We start from the raw sequence: 21,488 nt of genomic DNA, 5'->3' as shown, positions 1-21,488 counted from the left end.
TGTTTTTTCATAATTCTATTTTTGTTGGGTGTTTAATCTTTGATATTTTACAAAGAGATAAAATCAGTATGGAAGTATAATTGTAATGACATTGATGAATGAAATGAGATTAGTGTTTCATTAGTGTTGAGATAGATACATTACAGACGAAATGCCATATTATGAACTAAATGCAAAAACTTTGTGAATGTATGTTGAACAATTAAAAAAATTCACACACAGTGCAAGTTAAAGCATAACTTTGTCAACTTTAATATTAACCATGTACAGTTAGAGACAGAACACACCAGAAAACAGAAGAAAGCAGAAAACTGTCATTTCATATATAAAAAGAAAAATACAAAAACAATCCAGCTAAACTTATTCAAAGGGTGAGTGGTGTGGTTCACCGGCTTTTCACACATCAAACCACCAAACTGTTGTAATCTGATTACATTGAAGGGGTCCTGAGGAGGTGCACTCAATGGCATAGATGTACACACTCGAGGTTTAAAGATGAGTTCTGGTTCAGTCCTGAAAAAAAAAAAAAAAAAAAAAAGAAGAGGAAAACAAAGAAGGCCACAGCACGGCCTCACGTATGTACACAGGTTAGAGTTCACGTCCTGAACATGTCGGCTTTGTCCCTTTTTCAAGAAAACTAGTCTAAAACCAATCTAGGAGTCATTTAATAAAGCTACCAGGGATTCAATGTATGTAAAGAATATCATACGAAAATAAAATGTGACACTCTGGGAAAAGTTTATTAAAGGTTTTATAACAGCCTGGACTCTAAGATTTTATATTTTGTGTGGGGAAGCATTCGAAATAAAGGCAAACGTCTCCAAACACTCGTTAAAGTTGCAATAAAAATATGAACGTTAAAAACATCGGGAGGTCTGGGGTTCATGACGACACCCGTCACACACGTCACAACGAGGCTTCCATTTGCATAACGTTGGAGATCCGGAGGGGAAAAACAGAACAAACAAAACAAACTCCCCATCAGCACACGCACTGGGAACCGTCAGCTTCAGCCTCAAACATAACAGAGTGAAACCCGAAGCCCAGTCACACCAAATACACACGTTTAACTTTAAAAAAGAAGAAGAAGAAGAAGAAGAAAAAGCTCTCACTGCTAACAGCTAACTGTTAAATCTGCAACAAAAAATAGTAACTTTGTATTTTTGGAAAATATACAACTTGCTTAGGTTTTAAATTATTTCCTTGTTTATCTAGAAGGTTTATTCGCAAACTAAGTTCCTTCCTTTAAGAAAACAGTAATTGAGCCAATGCTTGAACAGATTTCCGAAAGAACCATAATATCAGATGAGTGTTTCATTCAGCCTACTGAAATGATTAGGACAAAAAAAAAAAAAAACTAACTAAAAATTGAGCTAAACTGCAGTAAATATATGTGATGTTTCATTTGGAATAAAGTAATGATTGATAGTTTTTGACAAAACTTAGCAATTCTGTAAAAAAAAAAACTAATATCAGATGTGTTTTCTTTAAAAAATATATTTAGTAACAGTAAAATAGCCGTGATGGCTCACAAGATTCTGGGATTAAATGAGGTATTTTCCCTTAGTCTTACATAAAAAATAGAACAAGCTCCTGTAATAAACAAGGTTCTGCTAGCAAACTTCTCTATGATAATGAAGCACTTTCATTTCAACATTTATTAGAAAGCTGACAAAATCACGAGTTTTGTGAGAAATTGCATTATTCTTTAAAAATATCAGCTGATGGATAGTGACTCACATTAGGTGATGCTAATTTACCTCTGTTGAATGCTTAGATGATGTGACAACAATATTTCACCCATTAAATATAAACTACTAACCAATAAAATCTTAAAGCTAGTTTAGATTTTCTAAGTCTTTAAAAACATTTTTTTTTAATTTCACTTGCCAACTGGACAAATCCTGGAAATAAAAATCTTAAAGTAGCTAAAATTCCTTCTGTTTGGACCTCAGTAAGAAAGCTGCCATTAAGTTTTATGAGCAAACATGCAGGTAAAATATTAGCTTAGCAAGTTTTTGTTTGTTTTGTTTTTTTCTTTTCCTGTAGTACTGAATGCACCTTCCGATGGCGCGATACTATTTTCAGTGTTGGTTTCTGTAAAACGACAGTAAAGCGATCTTAATAAAGAAGGATTAGCATTAGTGTGACAGTAAACTGTTCTGTTGTGAGCTAACATGAGTTAATTCATCTGTGCTGCTCTTTGGTGTGACCAGGCCTCCACTCAAGAACAACCTCCTCTCCACCGCTGTCTGGAACCTTTAGATTTGGTAACTTTCAGAACCAGAAACTTTCAGATGACAGACTATTCCGTTTCAGAAACCTGAAGGTCACTGAAATCTTTATTATTCTGAAACGGTCGGATTTCAACAGATTGGGATTCTGCAAGTAGTGATTTCAGAAACGTTTGGGCAGTAAAACCATCCGGAAACCTTCTGATTTTGAAATCTTCGGACTTGGTGATCTTGAAACTTTCTGGTTGAGAAAACCTTCGTAACGAGAAACCTTCGTTCACGTGCGCTCTCCCTCCTCCAACTGACGGCTTCGGTGTGCCAACATGTGGGGAACGTTTGAGAACGGCAGAAGAAAGAGCAGCGGCGGGGGAGCCGGAGAGTTGGTGTTCCTGCAGACGAGAGAAGACGACAGGAACGACGAGACGCGCACGAATGTTTCCGCTCTGTGTGTGTGTGTGTGTATGTATGTGTGTGTGAATGCTTAGAGGAACTCAGGCTTCTCCTCTTTGTCAGCTAATATAGGAAAATAGAATCTCACAAACACATGCACGCTCCATGGAAATGACCACGTACTGTAAAACCCTGCAGGGGTGTGTGTGTGTGTGTGTGTGTGTGTGTGTGTGTGTGTGTGTGTGTGTGTGTGTGTGTGTGTGTGTGTGTGTGTGTCCAGAGGGACGATGAAGAAATGAGTTTGTGTGAAGTGAAGCGAGGCTGCGTCTCTCCTCAGAAGATTTTTCCTTTCTTCTTGTTCTTCTCCATCGTCCTGCCGGAGAGACGACATCAGCTCAGTAAACAAATCATGAATAAACTCACTGAAGTGACTCAGATTCACACCAAAGGAGATTCAAATATAACAACTTAAAAAATAAATCATTAAAAATTATTTACAACACTGTGTGTGTGCGTGTGTGAGGGACTGACTTGGAGGCGTCCAGTTTCTGCTGCTCCAGGATCCTCTGCTGAGCCTCCCAGTTGGTCTTCTCCTCCTCGAACACCCTCCTCTTCTCCTCCAGCTCCTTGTACTGCGCCTCCAGGTTCCTCTTCATCTGCTCGTGGCGTCGCTCCAGCTGAGGCCAAAGCACAAGGGACAGGCTCAGAGGGGGCGGGGCGGGGGAGCTCCAAACACCGCTCATGGACCACGGCTTCACGTAAACTCCTCTCATCTGACTGGAGTGACACCGACTCTGATCCGACCAGAGGCCATGTAAACACCCCATCAGATTGATGTGAATTTTTGTTATTTAGTGTCATGTGACGAGAGACCGCTGCTCTTGAGTTACATACGTATTAAAAGATTTTTAAATTGTTCAAGTTCACAATAGTGACCAATTGTCCAGCAGAAGCTAACAGAGTCTTGAGTCAACAAATCCATCTTCAACACTTCCTGGTGGGGATGGATGGTCATGTGCACATGCTACAATCAGCCAGCAACACAGCGCAAAGCATCATGGGATTGATCCTGGGAGTCAGGGTGCCAAACTGACCTCGGCCTCCGAGTCCTTCAGCTTCTGCTTCTTCTCCTTCACCTTCATCTCAAACACCTGCTCCATCTCCGCCTCCATCTTCTTCATCTTCATCACGTGCTCCCGGCGCTCCTCCTCCATCTGAGCCAGCGGGCTCCTGGAGGAGAGGAGGTGGAGGGGTCACACAGGGGTCAGGCTCAAAACAAACGTGTGTGTGTGTGTGTGATTCTCACTTGGTGAGCTGGCCTTTGGTCTTGGAGGTGTCGACGCCGTTGCAGGTGACTGCGGCCAGCTTCTTACTGCGGTAGTTCTCGTAGTGGACGTTGTTGGTGACGTCCTTCAGATCCTGCATGTGGGTCCTACAGAGGGGGGGAGAAGCTCAGGTTTCACACAGATCACCGTATTTTCCTGACAATAACATTTATTCTGGGTCCAGATGTAACTGCTCCGTTGACAATTCATATTTCTGCTCATCCAACAAATACGCCTTCCTTACAAATGTAGTGTAAAAGAGAACTGAACAAAACTCGACAGTAGAAAACATCTCGTCACCAGGTTTCCTCAGCACAGAAATCCTGACGGTAAAAGTTCTATTTTCATTTCACACAGACAGTCTCAGCTATCTTCAGAAGTTTGGACAAAAATCTGAATGCCTCACCTGATGAGCATGTTGCGCAGCACGGTGAAGTCGCAGTGCTCGCCATTCTCCACTGAAACACACAGGAACACACGCACAAACACACACATATACACACGTTCACAGTTATTACAGAGAGAAACTCCTCGGGGAAGAATCACAAATCATTCAAGAGTTTTGGAGGAAAAGCCTCATTTTGTGGAAATATCAGCACAGCAGGACTTTCTTTACAGGAGCTACGTGAGAGCAAAGACTTGTGGGTAAACAGACAGCCAACAAAACTGCCGTGTGTTATTGAGATACGACAATCAGACAGAACTTCATTCATCCATCGGTTGTCAAGGGGAGGACATCGAGCACATCAATAGAAAAACAAAGGGCAGAGACACGTCAGGCCGTGATCACAAAGTGCTTCAAACACCAGATCCGTCCCCTTCTGTGATTACAGTACGGAGATAAGCTCGCTCGTCTGATATTGTCAAATTTGGTAGCTTAAGTTTTAGTTGCAATTCGGCATGAATGAAAACCTGAACTCATTCTCTCCCTCTCTCAGTCTGCATACAAAAGAAAGTGCTTTCAAAACACTGTGCCCTTTTCCACCTCTCTTCTAGATTGTAGACAGTGCCTCATTCTGGTTTATTTATCATGCTCATCATGTTCTTTAGAAAACGTCCATTGTCCCCACAATAATGAGATGGGATTTGTGAATGTTTTGATGCTGACAGGGCAGACTGACGCTCCTATCTGATCACGGCCTTCCAGTTAGAAACAGAAACACGAGCTCTGGGTCGGACAACAGAATCGGTCTCGTTCCAACAGTTAGATGACTGTGAGTTTTCATCCCAACGACAAAGACAAGGTTACGAGGTGAGGTGGGATTCTGGAAAAGGTCTGCAGCTAATCTGCTGCTTGGAGGACCTCCTCTTCGTCAAAAACGCAGCTGCTCATTGGTCAGCCTCCGCCCCCCGCCCGGCTGTCAATCGCCGCCGTCATCGTCATCGGGGCGGCGGGTGAGGAGGACACCTTACCATTGATGAAACTTATCCAGTCGCGCCCTTTGGCATCCCAAGCCAGCCATTGACCTCCTGTCTCTTCTAGAGGAGGGAGCTCTGACGGAGGGGAGGGGTACGGTTTTTCAGTTACTGTCTGCGGCCCAGCAGGGAGGGAGGGCTAAATCTGGGGTGTTTTGTTTTTGGCGTGGCTCAGAATTGGCCCTGGATCTGCCCAGATTCAGCCCAGATTTGGCCCAGATCAACACCCTAACCTGCATGTGTCCAAGCTGACTGGCTACAGAGCTCAGGGGCTTGTTTGGGTGGTCGGAGGAAGAAGGCGGGGTCTGTTAAATGAGGGTCTGTGCATGACCAGCAGGGGGCGCAAGTCTCAAAAGAGGGTCGAGTAGAGTGGGGTCAAGGCTCAGGGAAAGAAAACAGGCTGTAACTGAGAGTCAACAGATAATATTTATTGATGAAGAGCAGAAAACTCCTGATGAGGACTCAAGTTTTTACATTAATTTCTGCAGGCATGTCTTTGGATTGGTCAATGTGAAGAAAAAATAAGAAGACCCATCAGGAGTTTTGAGCCGCAGTGCTTCGCCTACGAGCAGCGCTTATTAAGGCCGTGATGATGGACTGCGTTGGTTTAATGACACGAGCGCAAACAATCCTTTTTCTGATACATGCAGAACTGCGTGTGTGTGTGTGTGTGTGTGTGTTTGTGTGTGCGTGCTTTGTGTTAAAAATCTTCAAACTCTAAAGTAATGAGTGACAATTCATGGGAAGGCAGCCACATGTTACCTGGGTGCTTTAAATAAGCGGGTACATGCCCTTCAGGAAGACGCTAACCGTCAGTTAACTGCTCATGAAGCTGTAAGCGATGCGTTAGGAGGGCGGAGCCCAGCCTCAGTCCGGTGATAACAGCCGCCGCCATCCTCCTGCTCGCCACGCGCCGATGAACTGAGCCAAACTTGCGAGGCGAGGAGAGGCGGAAATCAACCAGCGTCTGACGTCACCGGGGAGAGAAAGGGGCGTCCGCAGCGTTAGAGTGATTTTCTAATGCAGCATCGGCAGCCTCTAGTTTTCTCCATGACTATTCACAGCATCAGACCTGGGACCAAACTGCAACCTTTAACCAGAAACATCTTCAAATTCACAGTAACGTCGATTTTGTTCCAACCTAGATATGAATTGTACTCTTTTTCTACAACTGTTGAAAAATTTAAATCCGAGATCTGAGAACAAGATTGAAACTCTGAAATTAACAACTCAAAATTCTTCACTATGTGTCGTTTGAATGTAGTTTTGAGTCCTTCTGTTCCCAGACCTTATCTAAAAGCAAGTCTCAAGCTCTAAAAAAATCCAAATCATGATGAATTTACTGCGAGGCTTTGAAGAGAATGTTGTATTGGTTCAAACAGAAGAACAGACAGAACACATTCATGTGACCTCTGGTTTACCCTCGTCCATCCTGACCCGTGCCAACACTCAACACACTCACTGTTAACCAACTTGGATTCAAATATCCTTCATCGAAGTCTCCTGAACCTTCTGTGGAGAGATGGCGAGTTGTATGTCAAATGAGTTAAGGAAATAGTAATTTAAAAAAAGTGTTCCACAACATTAAGACACTGTGTATACTAACAAGTCAAACTCTACGCAGTCATACAAAACATCTTTGTGTCCTCAAAGTTGTCCAACTTCAGAATTTAAATTCCAACCTTGAGGGGACTGAGCGTCAAGAACTGCTGCTGCTCTGCTCAACTACAAAATCAGAAATTCAAAAATCAAAAATTCTGAGTTCTGAAGACCACTAGAACAAGCTCAAACATGGGAATCTGACTTCTAGGGTGCAGGAGATTGTACAACTTACAGCCTCATCCTTTGAAAAAACGTATTGAGTTTTGAGTTGGGACAACTTGAAAGTACAAGTTTATCCCAGCAGGTACCGCTGACTCTAAAAACTGAGTTCCGAGGACTGGAATTACTGCCAATAGAACTAGAAATTCTCCTGCTTTCCTCATTTACATAACGCAATGCCCAGCCAGAACGGCCATGATGTGAAGTCCTCGTCATGATGAGTGGAGAAGGGGACAGTCTTGCAGAGGACATTTCAGGCCAAACTCAAATCAGTCAACAACACAGAATTCAGATGTCATCAATTTGACACCGACCAACGACTTTGGAAGGACTTACGATAGAATTGAACTAATTCTTTAACTCTGAAAACTACTGAATTTCTTTGAAAATTTCAAAGCAGACTTCTGAATTCCACCCTCAGCTCTAAAACAAACTCAGCATTCAGACTGCCTCCGCCATTCTGAAAGACAAATCCCTCTGTGAGTGTTGGCAAAGACCAGCGAGGGGTTAACAGTCGAGACCACCTGAATGACTTTTCTTTCCTTTTAAGACTTTAAACTGCAATAAATACTTTCACAATAAGGTGAATTTCAAAGTTTCGGTGAGTCTGCAGCCCAAGTCTGATTCGAGCATTGGTTTGACCATCAGCCTAATGGTGAGACAGCACAGCAACAGAAAAGTGGCGAGGGGAGGGAGAAGAGGAGGAGGAGGAGGAGGAGGAAGAGGAGGGGCATACTGACAGGAGCTGGGCGGGACATCCTTCCAGGTGGGAGGAGAGTGGGAGGAGGAGGAGGGAGAAAAATGAGGTTGAAATAAAGTGAAAGATGGTTTTGTTTACCAAAAATGCCCTCTGTCAGTCATGGAAAAGAGTAGACAAAGAAAAAAAAATAAAGAAAAAAAGAGAGAAAAGAAAGAATGAAATAGTGAAAGACTGATAATAGGTCAACCACAGAGACACAGAAGGTATATTTACTTTAGATAAAGATTATTGTACAAAGCATCAGCTTCAGAGTCAACACAGCTCACACAACAGTTGATTGTGACTAACGTGAAAAGGTGACAGCTTCCGGAACCAGAATGTACTCGGCCTACGCTCCTTTTCCAGAATCCCCATCAGGGTCGAGATCATCTCTATGAAAAGGAGTGTGTGTGCGTAGGTGTGTGTATGTGTGTGTGTTGAGGGGAAGAGGGGTGGGTGTGTGGGGTAACAGCGTAAAAACTGCCAGACAACATCACACTTGTCAAAATGTAAGTGGGCGTCCTGCGATTCACACATACGAATATAAACACAACTGACTTCCTGCTTTTAAACACCATCTGGGTTTAGTTTCAACCGGATTACATTTTGGACCTATTTTAAAGAGTGTACTGGATGATCAGAAGGCATTCAGGGAATGTTTGCCCACTTAAGGTGGACATAAGTAGATATGGGACTCTACTTTAATCAACATAAACTGGATTTCAATGGTTGTAAAAAAAAAAAAAAAAAAATTGCACGTTCATAATTTGATGTGTTGAAATATGTGTATCCTCATCAGCATCTTCTGGATTCACACTCAAGGTTCAGTGCAGTGGCCGAGACCAATGTCAACATCAAGAGGAACATTTCCGTCTGGATCTGGTTCCCACTGCAACCAAACTCTCATCTAGACCTTCAACGTCACAACAGTCTTGCAATTATACGATCCTCAAAATGCAGTCAAGAAAGGGTTCGACCTTCAGGTCTTCACAGGTCCGTCTGGTTCTTGAGAACCAAGACTCCATTTAGAAATGTATCTATTACATGCTGGACCGAACCAGGGATCTGAATAACACCTAATTGAAAATTTGAAAGGATGTGGTTTATGGTAAATTTTAGGGACGTTAGATATCAAAAGAGTGATTTAACTTGATGTTACAGCCCCTTTTAGTTTCAGTGGAAAAATCATCGGTAGATTTGTAGGCGAGTCAGATCAGGACAGCTGTTTGGTAGGGTCCAAATATACTCAAAATTAGCCCCCACAAGGAGGCATTGTCAAAGATTCACAGGTTCACCTGAGGCTTAGACTGGAAACATTTCTTCTTCAAAGCCAGCACCGTGGCAGACATGAGAACTAACCTAACATTTAAAACCTTCGTGGAGAGCAAGTTGAATCTTTAAGTTTTTCTAAACGGAGGACTTGGTCTTCAGTGGAAGGTTGGAGGTTCTTTGAACAGTATTTTTGAGGGATCTGAAGAATGGAGCATCAAAATCGTCTTCCAGGTCTGTACAAGTCCACTTCCAAGAACCCAAAGGCTGGAAGTATTGAGACCATTTACATCTAACTATTGCTTATGAGACTGTGATTGCATTAAAGTAGATGAGATTTAACTGATGCCTCCTTCTCAGTTCTGTCAATATTGGCTTCGTACCTCTGAAGATTCTTAGAGTTCTTAGGCATCTGAAGATGGAGCATCCTTAACATCGGGCCAAATAAAGACAAACTGTCAAGGTTTTCATAAGTACACCTGCGTCTGTGGAACCAAGACTTACCCCGAAGGTTTTTTAATAGACTTCCTGTTTAGGTCCCACTATTGTACCAGTTCACAGAAATAAACTTGAGATCTACGTAATGTCTGCTTTAAGTTTTTTTGAACCAAGAACTTAGTTGATGAAAATGATCTTCCAGCTACTAAGGTGATGTACTTTTCTTCAAGCATTCTTAATTTCTTTACATTTCCACTTTGCTTTAGGAATCCAGACTTTGATTAGAAACATTTTTTAGCACTTTTACTGTTTCCATCTACATTCTTGATCAGCTAATGTGACGCTACTACTACTGTCTGCTGACAGCAGCACCACGTGTGAAGACAAAGTCATTAAACAAAGTTAAATGCAAACCTATGTTGCACTGAAACATGAAGCCAGAGTTCACCTTGAAGAGTCTCTGAATAGAGGAGTTGATGCTAAGATGATATTCTGTGGATGTTCTACATCAGGACAATATCTTGAAGAAATCTGAGAAAGTACGGTCTTCAAAATGACCCCAACAAAGAACCTTTGATTCAGAACTGTGGAACCAAGGCTCTAATGCGAAGCATTTTCATAGAATCCTTGTATCTGTACCACTCTGGTGTTATCATGTAGGACTGAACCTTTACTTCAGCTGCTCAAAGCCTGTGTGGCTGAAGTGTTTGGCTTTTGGTGGTTTTTAATATATCCCAGATACCAGAACATAACTTCTATGTGATCTGAAGTTGTATTTGACAGAAAGGGCTTTAATAAAAAAAAACAAAAAAACAAGAACTCGTCAGGTCTTCATGGGTCTGCTTGGTCCTGAGGGAGTTTCTACCAGTATACTGTTTCGATATACACATTCTCACTGAGCTACTGTGATGGCAAAGGAACTTCATCACCTGAAGCTTCACTGTCTGAAAAACAAAACCCTGAAGCAAACACAGCCTGAGAAAACCAACATTTCCCATGAATTTCCATGAAGGAGTCAATCGTCGGTACAGTCTTGTCCATTCGGGTGTTTTCTCGTTTACATTTTGACAAGTCTTTGTGTTACCTGGGAGTGAACACACCAGGTGGACAAAGGAGGAGGTAGGGGGCGCTGTGGAAAACATGCATTGAGTCCCACACTGAGGGGGGAAATCATGCTTCATCCACTCCAACAGAGGAAATACTGTGACCCGCCGACACTCTCAAACACATGGGCTTCCCAACATGCTGCAGCTTCTTTCTCACATCAATCACCATCTGACCAGAGTGACATCCAGCATCAAGAGTCCAAACTTAAAACCAGACATAACTTTAAAACAACTTCACTGTTGCAGCTCAGGAAGGTTGAAAAGCTCTACATTGTTCTCCTGGGGCAGTTTCAGACTCTGAGCCTACCTTCAGCCACGCCCCAGGGGTACTGCCGACCTCTGACCTTCTTCCCGTTCACCTCGATCACCACGTTGCTGCCGACCACAGCCAGAGGCATCTTCTCCTAGAGAACACAGCTCAGTTCAATCAGTGATGCCACGACAGCGCGGTGATCAGGAGGGATCTCCGGTGGATGAGCAGCACGCTCAGGAGACATGTCATCCATAGAAAACACTGAAGTCCTGTTTATAAGACAACCTTTCAGCAAAGATGCATCGTTTTTGCACTGTTTTTCTAATCAAATCACACACGAGGATTTAGTAAATCCTGCTGTGAAGAAATCAAAATGTTTCAATTAACAATATCGGTCACATCTGTTGTTCCATAAATACACAGCAGTACAAGGATAAGCCTTCATTCTTCTCTTTCCACAATTCTTTCTGTGATCTCATTTTCATTTAATATTGATAATTCTGACATTTCAAACTTTTCAAACCTCACTGCTGCACTTTAATGAGGACTTCCTCAATTGATTACCATCATAAAACTAGTAACTTAGCTACAGTTACTTAAGTTTTTATGAGATTGTTGCATCTCTTGTCAAATGAGAGAAACTGAAACAGTAACAGCTGCTCTTCACCAGAGATCAGCAACATGTGCAGGTTCAGTTCTTTGCAGAGGACAGGATGAGCCGTGGCTGCTCAGATCCATCAGGAAACCTCAAATCCAGCTGTTACCTTGATCTTGCGGATGAGTTTGTTGTCTTCGTCGTCTTCTGTGTCAGGGAACTCGTAAATTTTGATTTTGTGCTCCTGAATCTCTTTCATGATCTGGAAGAAAAACCGAGAAAGTAATCAGGGTAAAGGAGTACTTCAGTGATCCTGAACTGACTCAGTCCTCCTGACAGCTACATGAAATATGTCCTCTTGGAAGGAGCGTTGACATTAGTCTTTAAACACAGTAGCTGTGATAAGCATTAACATGCTTAAATAGCAGTTAGCTTCCTTTTCTAGGAACTGCCTGCAGCTTGGTAGTTTATCTCAGCTGATCGATCCAGATTATAAACCACATTCCTCCACTAACTGATGTAACTGCAGTTGAACTTAATAAGTGAATCATACTGACTCTCAAAGTGCTGACAGCTCAGCTAATAATTTTTTTTCAGCTCAGCTAATGCTAACACTAAACTAATTTACATATATGAACATTAATAACACGGACAGGGTCATAAATGACTCCTTTCCAGTGACTTGCAGAGTCCGGACCTGTTTCTTGAAGAGCTGGCACTCTTCGGGGGTCAGAGTGTCGGCTTTGGCGATGAGAGGGATGACGTTGACTTTGTCGTGGAGTCGCTTCATGAACTCGATGTCCAGCGGCTTCAGTCTGAGGAGAATAAAGAGGGGAGGAAAGCTCAAACATCATGAATATTTCACTCTCTGCAGGAGGGTTTCACACAGAAAGAGACACACTTTTACTTTTTTTTTTTTTGCTTTTTAACAATAGTTTGAACCATTTTATATCCCAAACTTCATTTCAGTTCAGGTCCCTCAAATAAAATATAAACACAAGTCCAAATGTAGTAAAGGTCAGTAAAAGTTACAGTGTGAAAAGTGACATCTGCATGTTATATAAAATAACACAATAAACATGATATGGAGATAAGGATGGCTGCAGTACTGACAGTCACCAGCAGAGGGAAACACAGAGCCGTGCCTCACATGAACAATGAGGCCATGAACGTCTTCCCTCTGACAGAGGGGTCTGCACTGTGTGTCTAAAGATACAATTGTGACAGTTGTGAATGCACTGGTTTGTTTTTCTGTGTGTGCAGCTGCTGTGTGTGTGTGTGTGTGTGTGTGTGTGTGTGTGTGTGTGTGTTTTGTGTGAAGAGTATGTGGCATACAGAGCGTGTGTGTTTGGTTCTGGTGGTCTAAGGGGGGTGATACATACTACATACTGGTCGTCGTGTGTGTGTGTGTGTGTGTGTGTGTGTGTGTGTGTGTGTGTGTGTGTGTGTGTGTGTATGAGTGGGGTCATGTGTGTGGGTAGAGCAGAGAGTGTCGTGTGTGTTCATGGAATACGTATATGACAGCTATGCAGACTTACGGCTTTGTGTGTGTGTGTGTGTGTGTGTGTGCGCGTGTGTGTTCGCGCGCAGCAGCTGGTTGGAGGTATCTCAGAGGGACCCGGATCGTCGGGGGAACAGCTCAGGTTTGAATGAAAGCAGCTGCTGCAGTTTCTTTTCCTCATGAAGGATTCACAGCGTTTTTACAGACATGAGAGACGAGAGACGAAGCCGACATCAATTCCTCTCCCTCACTCTAACTCTTCCACTGAGCTTCATTCCCAGAGCTTATTTCCATCCATGCGCACGGTTCTAGTGGTTTCTGAACTTTGAGCATGGAGTGCTCCCAGCAGCCAATCACATTCAATATGGATTTCCATGTGCAGGGATGCATGTGTGATGTGGAGCTGCGGCTACGTTCGTGGTGAGACTCTGTAGGATGACCACCAGCCAATCGGAGCGGGGGCTAGGCTCAGGCAAGCCTGCGCTCCGATTGGCTGATTCAGAGATGGAGAGCACGGCTCCAGCGAGCATGAGCAGACCTGAGTTATATAACGTTAGTGGGTCACAGTCGCTGGCTGGCAGCCTCCTCGTCCCCGACACACATGCACGCACGCACGCACACACACACACCAGAAGCATAATTAGCACACAGAGAAACACAAACCAATACATTCATGTGGCCACAACTGTGTATTCAACCACACACACACACACAAACAGCTGGAATTCTGGATAACAACAGTCATTATGCAGCAGAGTCACCCACACACTGTCCATGCATGCAAAACACACTCTACATCTAAATACACACAGACACCGCACACACTCCATCTGCAGCACCCACCCATGTCCAGAGGGGGCGATGAAGTACAGGCAGCAGTGCACTCTGTTGTCGGGCATGGACCTGCGGTTCACTCTGGACTCTGCGTTCAGGAAGTCCTCACACTTGCTGTCGATGTAGTTAATGACGGGCTGCCAGCTGAGGAGGAGGACAGAACAACACTGTCGATCATCGACAACAGCTCCGTGCATAACAATCAGCTTTAACGTGTCAAATGCAGCCCAGCAGGACGACCCGATTCGCCGGGTCCCGCCAAGCTATGAACCATTAGCAGGCTTTTAAGTTTGGACTCCTCACCAGTTGCTGTTGTCCACTGCATCTCCGAACCCCGGTGTGTCCACGATGGTGAGCGTGAGCTGGACTCCCCCCTCCTTGATCAACACTTTGGACTGTTCCACCTGAAACACACCATCACTTACAACATGTTAGGGTCAGTTTTGTTGCTCATGCTGTCTTTTCACACTCTGATTATCTCACAACTTGATAGCTTGCATGCACCCACACTCAGAGGGCCTGCAGGGGTTCTTATGTGAAGCTATCCTCTCCCACTCAGGACGTCACTGATGATCATCCTCCACACAGCAGGCTGGGAGATCTGCCGTTTCCTCTCAGCAGCTGCACTGTTGCAGGTCAAAACTAAATATAATTCAATGCTTGAATTTTCTCTTCCTTTTGCCTGAGATTCGATACAGTAAATTCACATCAGTAAATCTGACTATAAGATCATCTAACGATGACCAAACCTGCATTCTGAGTGAGTGTGTCATTTATAAACAGAAGAAAGTAAAGGTTAACAACCATCAAGGTAATTACAGTCAGGTTCAGGTGACAATAACTGTAACAAAAGACAGGACAAGATAGTCATTCATTGATTTTTATCAGGCTCCAGGAAAAGCCAACAAACGCCAGATAAAATTACAAACCTGTTTCAAACAAGTTCTGGCAAAGATAAAGACAAAAACAAAGAACGGAACTTGACAATTTATATCAAGCTGATGTCGAGACCAACAGTTGACAAGTTATGTGCCAATTTGAACCAAGCTCCAGCAAGTCGATGACAGACAAGATATTTAGGCCAAAGGAGTGAAGATAGTTGGTTGTAAAATCAAATATGAGCAACAGTAAAAGCACAAGACAGGTATCCGCGGGTTCTATTTAGGTTCCAGCGAAGGCCAATAAAAACAAGGAACCCTTATTCAGGTTACTACAAAAGCCAACAATCAGGGTTCTCCGCAAGTTCCAAGGCTCATCTTTGAAGAATTATGGTTGATTTTCACCTCATGTTGACCTGCAACAACTTCACTTTTAATGAAGCTGATGTTCTGAAGCCAGATTTTAGTTTTAAGGACTCAAATTTCCTCCACAGAGATCCAGCAGAAGGTCATACTGCTGCTACTGTCAGAAGAAAAGAAGTCCCAGACGAGAGGCGGCCTTGCATAAAGGCCAAAACTTCCATCAACCCTTCAGAAGTCCGTCCCTCAGCTCTATATTTACAGTTTTATATAATCAGCACTTTTCAAATATAGTCTACGCTCTGAACTTGGCTGTGTGGTGTGAACAGCAGAACTTTGAGGTCGACAAGCATTTCTTTGATTACAAGATTGAAGTGTTTTCACTCTGAGGTTTTATTTTAAGTAGCGTTTCAAAGTTTTATGTTCCACATGATTTAAATAAAAAAAGAAGCCTTTCAGAAATATTTAGCTCTACTGTTCCCACTTTATTTGATGGATTCTGATCTCCAGAAAAAGAATGGAAGTACACAGAAAGGATTCACAATAAGCACATTGTGTTTCTTTGGTTCTTCTCTGGTTCGAACTGGCTGACTCGTTAGCCTGTGGTTAGCCTTGTTAGCACCATTACTGTTCAGTTCATTGGCTACAGAAGCCAATGAGCGAACAGGTTATAAAAACAAGCTGATGGAGGCTGTGTTTATCACAGGACATGAGGTGTTGCACTGGAAGGTTGAAACAGGAATGTGGACTGGTTGAGGAGATCAAGCAAAAGAGTTTAGAAGGAGATCTGTCTGTGGGTTCTAATTAATGAGTATTTCATGTTAATACGTCCATCCAGTATGTGCTGAGGTGACAAAAGAGTCAATACATTTCTATGGGAAGAGCATCAACATATTTCCTTCAGACACAGTAGAGCTGTCACAGCTTTGGACATATGAGTCATGTGGAATAACAGATAAAAAAGTAAGGCCTGATAGTTGTCTGTACAGTTACATTGATTTGTCTTTGTTTAGCTGTCTTCAGTTAATGCTTGTTTTCACACTGTGTAGAAACATATTTGTCTCAAAATAACAAATGTCTGATTATAAGACTAACCTAAAGTTCCAAAGTCATACCACTTCAGTATTAGATAAAGTGTGTTTCTCTCATCCTACAACAAAGGTTTCACAGGAAAAATGTGTAAATAAAGTGAGCGATTTCTGCATGCTGCTTCAGTCTGAAGCAGAAAAACTTGAAGAATCTCCCCTCTCCCTCTTCAGTCCCACAGATCCATCACTTCCTGCTGCTCCCTCTCTCCGCTACATACTTTCACAAGGCCGTCCAGTTATTTTAGGATGGCCCCTTTAACTCAAACTGCAGCCATTTTTCTCTCAAACACAAACATGCTTCAGACGAACCGTCCCATTTTACAGCTGAGTGTGCGTGTGCTTGTGTCTGTGTGTGTGTGTGACAGGCTCATACTTCTCCAAACCGATCTTTGCTATTTCCACTGTTTCGTTGAAGAAAAACAGATTGGGAGAAAACCTCAAAAATGCCGCCCGGCTCAACACCCTCACTTAGAGAGAAATGTGATCCGGGGGAATGTGAACGTGGAGGATTGTTCTGCAGGACGAATCCCCCCCACCCCCATCCTGCACATTGCGGGGGTCCACCCATGACTTTAATGCTCTGATGGAGCGTTTTCAGCATGTTATAAGAAATCTGCACATGAATCAAGTTTGTCATTAAAAGGCAGTGGAGATAAAAATGGAACTAAATACTTGGAAAAGTAATTATTGTTCCTGTAATTTGTTTAAGGGCCTATTTAAATGACTTTTAAAGTGAAAATGAATCCTTTTTTTCCTTTTCGCTTCTGAAGGTTAAATGTTTACACAGCAATGATCTGAAAACATCTGTTTCCACGGAAACAGCTGAGACAGTAAAAAAGACGTAGTTTGCTGTGGAACTATGAAGAGGTCGGAATGAAGTTCAGGTGAGGGTGAGGTCAGAATGGGGTGAGAAACCACTGAGGACGGGTTGATGCTATGAGGACGGTGTGAGGTTGAGGTGAGAACTAGGTCAGGATGGGGTGAGGACACAGTGAGCATGGACTGAGGATGCGGTGAAGATGGGGTGAAGTTGAGGTGAGGACGGGGTGAGGATGAGGTGATGCTTCATGGGAACATTCCTGCAATCCTGTTCTCCCTCTCAGACCTTGGGGGGAAACCCAGGGACTCACTCAGCCACTATTTTTTCTCTCCCTGACTCCCTTCCCCCCCTCCTCAGCTCTGACTCACCCACAGTCTCCCCCCTGGGCTTCAGCTGGAGTCTCCAGTGTCGCCCACTTCGTGTTTTGTCCCATCAGACCAACTTCCTCCCCCAATAATCCTCCTTTTCCTTCTCTCTCCTCCTCACTCCCCTCAGCTCCAGATGCTGCTCCTTATTCTCCCCCCTCCTCCCCCATCTCAGTGTGTCATAACCATAAAAGGACAAAACCAGGCCCGTGGCTCCTCTCACCTCCTCCCCTCAACCTCAGCGACAACATGACTGCTGCACAATCTTCAAATGATGAGATAATAAGAGAAACTCACCCACAGAGTAATCTCATTTCTTATGTTACACTACTGTCAGTCAATTGAAAAAACAAACTCATGAGAATATTTTGGCTCTGAATTCAGATTAGGTTCAATGGATGTTAGTGGGACGAAGATGCTCCTGAACTCCTTCCCCTGTAGTTTCAGCTCATGTTTCAGATGCTTCACTTAGAGGAAGTCGAGCGGGAAAATATCTTGGACCGACATCAATTCAATTCCAGAAACAAAGTCAAATACCAGCAGTCAGGTGGTGAAAACCACCGAGTGGGAGGAGGAACGCTGACTCACCTGCACCGTCTTCTTAATGCGCTGCGAGGGTCCGGGGTAGTCCTTGGAGTACAGGTCGGTGAGGAAGAGCGAGTTGATGAGGGTGGATTTCCCGAGGCCGGACTCACCTGAGGACACAAACATCAGATCACTCAGAGTTATCCTGCAACTTCAAATAAATCCCATCTCTGACTTGATAAGCAGATGCCACATTCAGTGATTTGTGGCTCGATGTTACATGTTTACAGTTTTAGGCCTCGTTTACAAGATATTTCAAGAGACAAAACAATGTTTTTTTAGACAGTTCTGTTAATAGTTATTTTCAACATTTCTTAACAGTTTCAACATTAGCAACTGGCCCAAAGACATATGAGTAAAAATCTAATTAAATAGATTTTAAAACATATTTTAACAATATTTATCATTTTCAATAATAGGAAACATGAAATGGAACTGAAAAAGTATTAAAATAAGAACATGTACATGTTAAAGCGTATTATATTACTTTCTTCTGCTCGACTAGCATCATGAAAGCGCGAATAAAAGAGCTGGTGCATGCTGGGAGTTCACAGGGACGCCTGCAGGGCTACAACATCCAGCAGATTCAACACAATGAAACATTTCCTCTTCTCATCCATCCGTCCCTCCATCTATCCATCCCCCTCTGTGTGAGTGTGTGTGCTTCCTTCAGGTATAAATCTCCCCGTTTCTGGCCTCAGTGATCCAACTTTCCATTCTCTGCTTACACAGTCTTGTTACACACACCGAACAGACACACACACAGTGTGATTAATGGCTGAGCATCTGGCTCGTGTCCTTTGAAAAGACACTGAAGGAGTGTTTGGCGAGGGGGACAAGGAGGAGGAGGAGGACCTCTGAGTTTCTCCCTCCACACCTCCTCCAGTAATTTGTGAGCAAACCTGGACCCGGATGGGGGTGCCCAGCAGCAGGAGGCAGGGAGGGAGTTTCACTATTTACTATGAGATCGAAGACTCAAACAAAGAAGGAAAGCCACAGAGAAACACTGCAGGAACAGAAGTGACTACACAAAAGGAGGAAAACCAGAACAATCGGGCAAAGAAAGCAGCATGCCAGTCATGAAGACCACTGTGATGAAGATCTGTGGCTTCAAACCTGGAGGACAGATCATACATGACAACGTTTCAAAAGAAAACTGATCACTTTTGCATTTCCATTCCAGAAGAGATTCAGAAATGTTGTGAAAACAATGTCCGATGTGACTGTCTGATCTAAAACTACCAAGTCCAGGAGAATATGGACTGCGAGTCACAACACTCTGGAGGAAAACGCAAGTGTTATGAATGTGTAGTCGCAGCATCGCAGAAAAGTTGCGTTTTCCTCATTTCCATGGAGATGGACAATTAGTGTTTTTGAAAACTTCCACCATGGGAGCCATTGTCTGAAAGTTTTGTTTTTAGTGTCTCTGATCACTATTGTTTTGTAAACGGACCAAAAAACACAACAAGAGCTTTCCGTTTTCACTTGAAAAAATTGAGTAAATGGAGTCTAAAGTCTTAGTCTTAGTCGGGACTTGTGGAATAGTCCCAGACAGAAGTTTTGGTCCATTTTTTCCTCAATTAGCCACCTGCTATTGTTTGGTTGTTTGTTGTGGGTGTGGGGGGTTTCAGGGGGTGGGGTCTCCCTGACAGCTGGGTATCCCATCATCCCACCACACTGCCCCCCCAACTCCAGTTTTTACTCCCGGCTGTGTGATTACTCAGTTATGGATGATGTGACTCACAGTGAGAGTTACGAAGCTGCTCGGTCAGCGTCTCCGGCGAGCCGCCGACCGGCCCGCCTGATGGAGTGCCGGGGGTCAGCGGTCGAGTACACACACACTCACACACGCATAACTCCTGGGTTAGCGTGGCTCTGTTTGCTGATGCTATCCTGACAGAAGGGTCGACCTCATAATGTATGCAGTCATGAGGAAGCTGCAGCGAGAATCACAAAATTCAAATAACTGCTGGAGGTAGAGATGATAACTGGATCAGTTGCTGGTTTTCAGTCCTCGGCATCCAGATGAACCTCAAAACTGAAATCAAAGATCTTCTCATTGTAAGGAAGGGCTTATTCAACAATTATTAGCTAAATAAATCTTAGCTCAGCACTCACAATTTAGCATTGGAAGTTGCAGAGCTGTTTTTGAGCGAGGCCGATAGAAGAGGAGTAGGGCAGATGGAGGAGGAAGTGAAACAGCAGGGGTAAGAGGGAGCACGCATCTGTGACATGCAGGTCATCAGTCTGTTTACAGAGAGCTGCCTTGTCATGGAGAACCAATATTTAATTAAAGCTGAGCCCAGGGAGGCTAATTGGGACGGACCCGGCCTCGGGGGTGGGGGTGGTGGATGCATCTCTGCTGCATAAACAAACCCGTCTTTCTGGCTTCTCTGTCTGCACCACAGCTGAGATTTGATTTAATGGATTTCTCCTAAACCAGACCTATTCTCAGTTCAGATGTTTGGGTGCAGCAGGTCTGCTTCCTTCTGAATTCCTGTTCGTCATGTAGGTGTTAGCTGACTGCAGACTTTGCTGTTTGCTGATGATCAGCGACTGTTTGCTCACAGTTAGCACAGAGGTGTTATAGAAATGGAGGATATTCTTCTGTGACTTTTAGTTTCTTAGAGCCTAATTGACCCCGATACCTGACATCTTGTGACAGATGGAGATGGTATTACTGTATTAGCAGTAACCGTTATTAGCATTAGCTTCCCTGTCTAAGAGCTGTCTGCATGTTTGGTGGTTTATCTCAGTTGTTTCAGGTAACATCGAGTTTACACAGCATCTTCCTCCCTGTAACTGATGGAATTTCAGCTCACTCCGGGGGTCTCTGACCAGGCCAAGTTCTGATCCAGGTCTGTCAGTGTTGAACCTCATCCTGGTGCAGCATTAATGCACCTCTACAGCTTAGCATGTTAACTATGAAGGTGCTGGATCAGTGACGGCTCGCTGCTCTGAGAGACAGAAAAATAAACACACAAACTCTCCGCGGCTTTCCCACGGGATTCCTCACATTCCTGCCCCGGTCCCCGGGGGCAGCAGCTGGCCCCCTTACATCCTGACAGGCCGGCTAACTACCACCCAACACAGACACACACAGATGTGTGTGAGGCCTGAGACCCCCAGAGCGAGAACCCTGGAGTAAGAGCCCCAGAGCAAGGGCCCCAGAGTGAGGACCCTGCATCGAGGACCAGTGGGCAAGAACCCCAGCGAGGGCTGCCTATACCCTCCTATACCCCATCCCCAACCCCACGCCAGAGGGACCAGCAGTCCGTGGACATTAGGGAAGTTGTGTTTGTGGACTGTTGGAAAAGATAATTCTCCATTGTTGAAGCTAAACGTGGCTGTTTGGAGACCAGGTCAAAGGTTAGGGTTTCAGTCAAAGATTAGGATCTGTGACTGAATTGTGACTGCAGCCGTCCACACAACAGAGTCAGAACGTAACTCTTTGTACTTTGTTGGCGGACT

General features: G+C 43.8%; 1 protein-coding gene across 4 annotated transcripts in view; it reads right to left on the bottom strand.

Annotated features, from left to right (window-relative positions):
* Positions 1 to 226: 226 nt before the first annotated feature.
* LOC115391457 (septin-7-like) overlaps positions 227 to 21,488 on the bottom strand; it is a 32,950-nt gene continuing 11,688 nt past the window's right edge. For 2 of the 4 annotated variants that reach the window (XM_030095725.1, XM_030095726.1), the window contains exons 3-14: positions 18,021 to 18,127; positions 14,225 to 14,325; positions 13,931 to 14,065; positions 12,284 to 12,401; positions 11,756 to 11,848; positions 11,046 to 11,142; positions 8,025 to 8,036; positions 4,356 to 4,407; positions 3,931 to 4,056; positions 3,719 to 3,854; positions 3,156 to 3,301; positions 227 to 2,997 (exon numbers count right to left, since the gene is read on the bottom strand). In XM_030095725.1, the coding sequence (XP_029951585.1) occupies positions 2,958 to 2,997; positions 3,156 to 3,301; positions 3,719 to 3,854; positions 3,931 to 4,056; positions 4,356 to 4,407; positions 8,025 to 8,036; positions 11,046 to 11,142; positions 11,756 to 11,848; positions 12,284 to 12,401; positions 13,931 to 14,065; positions 14,225 to 14,325; positions 18,021 to 18,127 (1,163 nt within the window). In that variant the 3' untranslated portion in view covers positions 227 to 2,957. The remainder of the gene's footprint in view (positions 2,998 to 3,155; positions 3,302 to 3,718; positions 3,855 to 3,930; positions 4,057 to 4,355; positions 4,408 to 8,024; positions 8,037 to 11,045; positions 11,143 to 11,755; positions 11,849 to 12,283; positions 12,402 to 13,930; positions 14,066 to 14,224; positions 14,326 to 18,020; positions 18,128 to 21,488) is intronic. The other 2 variants (XM_030095727.1, XM_030095728.1) reach the window with 1 other exon arrangement.

Source organism: Salarias fasciatus, chromosome 7 (assembly GCF_902148845.1).
Source record: "Salarias fasciatus chromosome 7, fSalaFa1.1, whole genome shotgun sequence".
NCBI classification, from domain to species: Eukaryota; Metazoa; Chordata; class Actinopteri; order Blenniiformes; family Blenniidae; genus Salarias; species Salarias fasciatus.
Note: the sequence above shows the minus strand (reverse complement) of the source record. Positions and strands in the feature narration are given on the sequence as shown.